The following is a 7,732-nucleotide window of genomic DNA, read 5'->3' on the forward strand; positions in this document are numbered from 1 at the left end:
TGACTGCATGCGGTACACTGTATTTTGCAAAAATGGCTGTGGACAAAGGCTAGTGAAGGTTTTGTGGGATATAAAGTTCCAGTTGTGCTCCATCACTCATTCCCTTCACAAGGGATTATGGCTGGATTAAATATTTCTGCAGTTTATTCCTTGTTTTTCCTTGATTGGGAACATGAGATTTTTAAAAACATATACACGTGCTTCTTTAGCTTGCAGAATGTAGGTATATTTTTACTTTTATTTTTCTAATAAAAATACATGGTTTCTGCAGAACAGGTTAAAGAAAATAATCATCCCTAATTCACCCAGAAGTTTGGCATATTTCCTTCCCATCTTTTAAATATACAAAAATACTGTTTTATTTGTATTCACTATCTGTGTAACCATATGCTTAGGCTGTTTTGTTCCTTTCTGAGTTTTTTAATTCAGAGATTAGTTAGCTAAGCCCAAGTTTGGCCTAGTGATCGCTCATCAATCTTCTGAGGCCAGAGGACTATTTTTCTAGGCCAACCTCATTTCTTATGAATCTTGAACAGATTTCTCCAGTTACTAACAAGCACCTGAAATTTGTTAATCACAACCATTAAATTTACTTTTGGGAACACTAGGTAACATGGTTGACATAAAATCTGCATATTTAGAACTAGAATATCTTCAGAGCCACCCAGTGTCTTTCTCCTAATGAACCATTGGCACATTCAGTTATGTCTTTATAGCCCAATTATATACCCCAACTACTACAAGTTAATGCATTAAAAAGAGAAAGTTCCACCTTTACGTATTGGATTAAAATTTATTGTAAAAGGTAAAGTTTTATGTATCCTTTTAAAAAATAAAAATTCAAAAGTCTTAGAGTTAAGCAATGAGTCTTCAACATTATAAAGCTATTTATAACAGTAATTAAAGTAGTGGTAACATCTAACCCTTATAAAAATGTCACAGAATTCAAATCACAACTTGGATCCTCAATGGTTCAAGTATCTTATCTTATACAATAAGGGTTTGGTCAGTTTTAAGATAAAATTCCTCCAGGTATGCTGTCCTCAAGTCCTCTATTATCACCATCCATCAGCTCACACAATGGGATAGCTGGCTGCTGTGGCAATTCCACAATGGTTGTTCTCGTCTTTGGCCATTTTTACGTACCCATTCCAGCCCCATTCTGGACCCCAACTGAAAGAAGAACATGTTTTCCATTTTATACAAAGCATCAAGTACACATTACCTTCATTAATAATAATAACAACTAATAATTAAAATAGTGCTTAGCATGTATCAGGTACTATTCTAAGTTCTGTTACATATATTTATAAGTATATTAACTCCTGTGGGTCCTTATCTTAAATTTTTAAGATAGGAAACTGAAGCAGAACTGGCATTCCAATGTAGCAGTCTGTCTCCTCAGGCTCATCTCAGTTAAAGAACTTTAGCTGTGAAAATTGATCCTCACAACCCTCAAAGACCTCTGAGAGCTGGGAGTAGAATGCAATGGCAGGATATCAAATGATATCAGAAAGGATGCACAAGGCCACTGGACTCTTGGACAATCTTTCAGACTTAAAGAATGAGCAGAGGCAGATGTTTCTGACCACTACTCCTTGTTCAAAAATTAGAGACAGAAAAAGGAAACCAGCCCTCAACTCTACAGGTGCAAAATCCTTTATATGAAACCCCTGGGGCTGGATGTGTTTCTGAATTAAGAAAATTTTCAGAATTTAGAAATGCAGTGTTACAAATACATAATACCCCAACAAACTTGCTACAGAATCTTATAATCACATATCAGTATTTCTGTGTTTAAGTGGGAGAAAGACTTCTGGGATTTCAAAATTGAGCTTTTTTGGACCTGAAATCAAATACTGATTCCAAATAAGGATTCCCTTTTCAATTTAAAATATAAATATAACATTTGGAGTTTTATACCTGTTCTTGACAATCCAAAATTTATTGTTATTTGAATCTTTTCCTTCAAAGCCATAGCCAACCACCAAAACACCATGATCCAGGTCTTTGCTGCTGCAGTCTGAATCATAATAAATACCTGGGAGAGTAAAATTCAATGTTAGGGTGAGGAGTTCCAAGTGACACATGACAGTAACCCAAGCTATCAACCAGTTAAGAGAAGCATCTCAAAATTCAGTGAAATGTCATAAACAAATTCCAAATAAGACTTAAATATCTGACCAAAAATAGTAACGGCTGATGAAAAGGAAAAAGAAAAATTTAACTCACTAGAAAGCAACAAAATTCAACAAAATCTTAGATATATTTTCTACCTAAAAAATATTTCCAATAATAAGACCTAGTTATCAAGGTTAAGGTGATTTAGGCATTCAACTACTAACTACTAATATTAATTAGCATAATCCTCTCTACTCCTTGAATGCCAGCTAAGAAAACAGCACAAAACAAAAAAATACTTGAACCACAGGGTTCTTTACAGATCTAACTACAATAGTAAAAAACTTTTGGAAAAAGGGACCAACAATTGAAGAATAGTTACATAAATTAGGTTGTATACAAAGAATTACATTACATAGCCATTTAAAAATATTTATGAAGTTTGTCATCATGAGAAAATGCTTAAAGTGTAATGTCAAATGGAAACATCATTGTTATTAAAGGCATACACTCAAAATTCTACAGTCCTAGAAAACAGGACTCCATACCAGAGTCAATCATGGTGGTGTTTTCCACTTTTGCCTGCCTGAATTTCTATAATAAAAGACAAACACCTACCTGATTTATAGAACTGGAAGGATGTATGGCCTGCATCAATAGCAACAGAGATGGGCCCCACAGTTGCCACTGCCTTCATAAGGGCCTTCTCCCGCTGAGGGATGTCCACAAAGCCAGTGTCATTGACGGCAGAACACTCGGGCTTATAGTTACAGCTATTTGTTTCCTTTAAAGATAAAGGGGAAAGAGACCTGATTACTACCATCCACCTTATGAGGAACAGAATTATAGGACCATAAGACTCAGCAGTTTGCAGCTTAATAATTTCTAAGTCAATTTTGTTATAAAGCAGCCCAGCAAAATGCTATTGATTGGTTTGAAATTGAAAAATTAGTAGATATTTCTTCAGTAAGACCACTTAGGTCTACCTGGCCATAAGAAATTTTTCACTATGGAGAAATATGCATTATATGCAGAATGGTGTACATATTCTCCATGTTACATAGAAGTAAGACAAGCTATGTTAACCATCTAATCAGAGACCTGTGCAACAGCTGATAATTTATAATGACAGTTCTGACAGTTTACATCTAAAATATGAATGCTGAATAAGATGTCTGTTATCTCTGAAAGTGTTCAAAAGCAGAGCTGTAATGACAAGATAAGGAGCTCCTTTTACCCTTCCAAGATATGGATAGGATTCCTCTGAGTCCAGGCCTCCATTGTCCTTAACATACTGGAAGGCATTATCCATTAAGCCACCACTGCAACCCTCATTGCCTTGAGGCCGAGAGCAGTCCACCAGGTTCTGCTCACTCAGTGAGACAAGTTTGCCAGTTTTCCAGAACATCTGTCCTTCAAGGGCACCAGTGGCACTAAAAGCCCAACAAGAACCACATTGACCCTGAAAATAAAAAAGCCATCAGTTTACAAGACAAAGACCAACAACAGCCCATATACCTAAACATTCTTAAGAAGATCTGAATCTGAATACTGTCATACCTGATTCTTCACAGGAGTTACATAGCCTTTCTTAGTCCAATCCACAGATTTGGGGACTTCAAGAAAGAGAGGTTCATGGAACACTTTCCCCTTCTTGTGCTTCTGGTTTTGAAAGCCATTCATCACCTGCTTAAATTCTTCACTGGTCTTTAAGGAAAAGTAAATAAAATGTTGAAGAAGTTATTTTGCTAAAGTACTGAGAAGAGGAGGCACAAAAAGTTCAGCAACTCATGCCACACTCACCATGTCACCAAAGGCATTCATTGCCATGGTGAAGCCATGTTTCCCTTGGCTGTATTCCTGATTGTGTAGGTCAATCATTTTCATATTCTTCTCCCACACTGCTCTCCTCCATCCTTCTTCATTCTAGATGCAAACATAAAACTGGTCATTTTTACTTCTATTTAAAACCCAACGCATGGGGGCTTCCCTGGTGGCGCAGTGGTTGAGAATCTGCCTGCCAATGCAGGGGACACGGGTTCGAGCCCTGGTCTGGGAAGATCCCACATGCCGCGGGGCAACTAGGCCCATGAGCCACAACTACTGAGCCTGCGCGTCTGGAGCCTGTGCTCTGCAACAAGAGAGGCCGCGACAGTGAGAGGCCCGCGCAGCGCAATGAAGAGTGGCCCCCACTTGCTGCAACTAGAGAAAGCCCTCACACAGAAACGAAGACCCAACACAGCCAAAAATAAATTTAAAAAATAAAGAAAATAAAGGAATTAAAAAAAAACAAAACCCAACGCATGTTCACCAAATGGATTTGCAGACAGAGAAAAAGAAAAACTATTGTCAGGGATGGCTTTATACTTTTGGGAGCTGTTCTCCAAACTCTGACACAGGAAAATATGCCCATGCTGTGTTCAGAAATAGGTGCCATTAAGTTACTGCCTTGATAAAAGCTAAAACAACTACTCCAGAAACTACTCTCTGGCTATAAACTCCAACAGCATGGACCATTGTCTGTGGGGTCCCTCTGGACATTTTCAGATGTTACCAACCATGCCATACAGTCTCCCGTGTGTTGCCTTCCACTGGTACCAGTGTGCATCTAAATTTTGATCAAGTTTTGGAGCAGCTGAGGCTATTCCCAAGCAAAGGGCAGTCAGGAAGAGTGAAAGATTCATGTTTCAAAAACCTAGGAAGGAAAAAGAATTAGTATTTGATGAGGCCAATGCTTTAAAAAAGCCATCCTACTTTCTCCTGGATGTTATAGCCACTATGGTGGACTAAGAACATTTAAATGATCTTCTCAAATATTTATGGAAAGTCTGTGAAAGAAGGCTAAAGATATGGGTGGAGAAAAACAGGTCAAAGACTTACACAGTGGAGGTATTTGATTCAGCCATCAAAATGAAAAACAGGCTGACAAGGCTATAGGAATTGAAACAGACTTCACTATGAGTGCAATGATAATTTAGGTTTTGATAAGAATTTCTGCCACAACTTATGTATCGGAATCTTAAGGCAACAACTAGGAAGCCGTTGGTCCAGGTTATTTACTGAACGTATGGAGGTGACCCAAGAATTTTATTTATCAGGACGCCTGATCCTAAGTAGGGACAGACATGGATCTCAAAGAGTTAGATGGTTACCTCACACCTTTCTTCTTGGCTAATAAACAGCAGGGGGTGAGATATGCCTTCGAATCTCTGCTACCTAAACTGAAACCTTTCTAAAAAACCTTCCCAGGAGAAGGTGGGCAGGAGTGCACACAGCGCTCTACCGTCCCTACCCTTGTCCTGTGTAGCCCACACATCCTCCCTCGCCCTCCAGACCGGGCCCGCGATCTCGTGGCACGACGGCGCCCAGAACCCCCAGTTCTCGTGCCCGGTTAGGGCCAGACTGCTGGGGCTCAAAGAACCCGCCTGGTTTGGGCCCGCACCCGCGCTGTAGGCGGGGGCAGGCCAGGGACTTGTTGCCCAGCTCCCAGCCCTCCGCACACGCCCGTCCCTTCCAGAGGCTGTTTACGGCGGCGCAGGGAGTGACGGGCCCCTTAGCCCGGAGTTCGGGGGTCACACTGCCGCGACCGACCCGGACTTGTGCCTGCCACCTCCCAGAGGCTGACCGGCCTAGGACCGCCCCCCCCCACGGGTTGTGTCAGCTCTGCCCTGGGTTTCCCAAATAGCCCTGCCCCCTTCCCCACCTCAAGGCTGCCAAAGCTTGAGGGAGCGCCGACCCAGCCTCATCAACTCCCGGCGGGCAGACGCTGTCGTTCCTGGGGGTCGCGCCTGCCCCCTCGCCCGAGTCCCTGGATATCCCTTCCTCCAGTCCCTGTCCCTGACCCGCCTCGGCCCCAGACTAGGTCGCTGACCTGCAGCTGCCACAGCTGCGCACGCGCACTCCACGGACGCACGTAGCTCTCCCCAGGTCTCCGAGGCCGAAGCTTCTGGCCGGGTCATGCCTGACTCTGCCTTTAAGGCCCTGGTTTGCGGCCCGCCCGACCCCGCCCCCACCGCCTGCCCGCGCCGCGATTGGCTGAGCTGGCCAGTGGGCAGGGCCTCCGGGCGTGAGTGCTCTGCGCGCGTGATGCGACTCTGTCCCAACTTGTCCCAGGGAAGGCAGTGCTAGCCTCAATGGAACCGAAGACGAAGAGCTGGGGGTCCCTGGGCAGCGCTGAGGAGGAGTCCGGCGTCTCTGGGGACCTGGATCAATTAATTACCTCGATTGCACTCGGCCGGTGGTTCACGAAAAGAAGCTACAGGGAGCCCCAAGCGGATTTTCAGCGTAACCCTGTGCCTCCTTTAGTCCTGGAGTTTTTGGTGAAAGTCTGTGGGAGGGCTGAGAACTGTCTAGTTTAGGGGTTCCCGCTTATTCCACAGCAAAGGTGGGGAGGGCTGGAGGAATGCGGAGCCCTCCGGCAGAGGCGTTACCTCCCGGGTTGAGGGTGGTACCAGCTGAGTTTGAGAAGAATCGGAGCGGAATGGCAGTTCCTCAAAGCCCGTGACGCGCTGGTCGCTACCCAAATTCCAGGAGGGAAAGGGGACGGGCTGGGTGGGTCTCCAGAGAAGGCATGGCATTTTGTAATGTCCCTTTCCTGTCTTCCCCGGTCAGGGGTTCTTCTCGCCTCTCAAGCTTTCCTCAAAACCAACAGAAACGAGTTATTTACAGAAAAATTTGTCTTAATTAAAAGAAGAGCGGGTGAGAAAGAGCAGAAACCGCTTTTGCTTCCTCACTCTCTGCATTATGGATCATTAAGTCTTCCTCAATATCCAAAGTGCTTCTCTTCAGATATAAGAAATGTACTTCTAAAAAGAGTAGTTTAATCACATTTAATGTCAGGATTTAGGTTTACATGGTTCGAAGAAATGTTTTAGATGGAGGAAAAAATAGAGAGCTAAAGATTTAAGGAAATTAATTCAGAAACTTTTTTAAAAGTGACTTTAAAAAATTATATAAGAAACACATTCGTTATAGAAAATATATTTTAGAAAGTAAACATCCCCGTGCCCTCAACCATAACTCCTTTATAGGCATCTTTCTCTCTCTCTCTCTCTCTCTGTATATATATGTATATAAAACAAAAATGGAGTCATAGTGCTTGTCGATTTGTAAATTCTTAGTTAAAATTAAATTGGTAACCTTCATAGAAGCACAGACAAATATTTTTAAAAATCAGTTTATTAAAAATTTCTATTTTGTGTCCTTTCAAGTAGAATCCCTTTCCTCTCAAACACAACTAGGGGCCAGAAGTTCTCAGGTGGTTACAGAAGTACATTGTATTGCATATGGCTGGAGGTTTTTTTTTTTTCTTTTCTTTTTTTAGAAGTAGTCTTTTTTTAGAAGTAGTCATTGCAGTCAACACAAGTATCATTCACACATGGAAATAAATGAAAACCACCTACATGGGAGCAATTTGCTATGAGGAGGGAGACAATTCTTGTCTGGGTGAGGACAAGCTTTATAATGAGAAAACAGAGAAGTTTCCATAAACCCTGATTAGAGGCTGTTATGAGGAAGGTGGAAGAGGAATAACTAGAAATGGAATACCCTTTGTGATTGGTTTGGGAAGAATAGTTGGATTTCTCTGGTTTGTCCTGGAAGTGGAAGCAAA

At 42.2% G+C, this 7,732-nt stretch overlaps 1 protein-coding gene across 2 annotated transcripts; it reads right to left on the reverse strand.

Moving 5' to 3' along the window:
* Positions 1 to 218: 218 nt before the first annotated feature.
* CTSV (cathepsin V) lies at positions 219 to 6,097 on the reverse strand. 2 transcript variants are annotated; one of them, XM_068553047.1, is made up of 8 exons: positions 5,993 to 6,097; positions 4,680 to 4,816; positions 3,925 to 4,047; positions 3,682 to 3,828; positions 3,359 to 3,583; positions 2,740 to 2,905; positions 1,924 to 2,041; positions 219 to 1,173 (listed from the first exon to the last, which is right to left on the reverse strand). In XM_068553047.1, exons 2-8 carry the CDS (start codon positions 4,803 to 4,805, stop codon positions 1,074 to 1,076), a joined length of 1,005 nt encoding a protein of 334 aa, XP_068409148.1. In that variant the 5' UTR covers positions 4,806 to 4,816; positions 5,993 to 6,097; the 3' UTR covers positions 219 to 1,073. The 2 variants fall into 2 exon arrangements, with proteins under 2 accessions (XP_068409148.1, XP_068409149.1); XM_068553048.1 differs by lacking the exon at positions 5,993 to 6,097 and adding an exon at positions 5,825 to 5,965.
* Positions 6,098 to 7,732: the final 1,635 nt, after the last annotated feature.

The sequence above is a fragment of the Eschrichtius robustus genome, chromosome 10, assembly GCF_028021215.1.
Source record: "Eschrichtius robustus isolate mEscRob2 chromosome 10, mEscRob2.pri, whole genome shotgun sequence".
NCBI classification, from domain to species: Eukaryota; Metazoa; Chordata; class Mammalia; order Artiodactyla; family Eschrichtiidae; genus Eschrichtius; species Eschrichtius robustus.

Excerpts from the sequence above, each read along its gene's own strand:
- CTSV (XM_068553047.1), bottom strand. The coding sequence starts at position 4,805 with ATGAATCTTTCACTCTTCCTGACTGCCCTTTGCTTGGGAATAGCCTCA. Across the intron at positions 3,829-3,924 it reads TGAATGCCTTTGGTGACATG|ACCAGTGAAGAATTTAAGCA; the intron begins GTGAGTGTGGCA and ends TTTTCCTTAAAG. Across the intron at positions 3,584-3,681 it reads TAACTCCTGTGAAGAATCAG|GGTCAATGTGGTTCTTGTTG; the intron begins GTATGACAGTAT and ends TTTTATTTTCAG.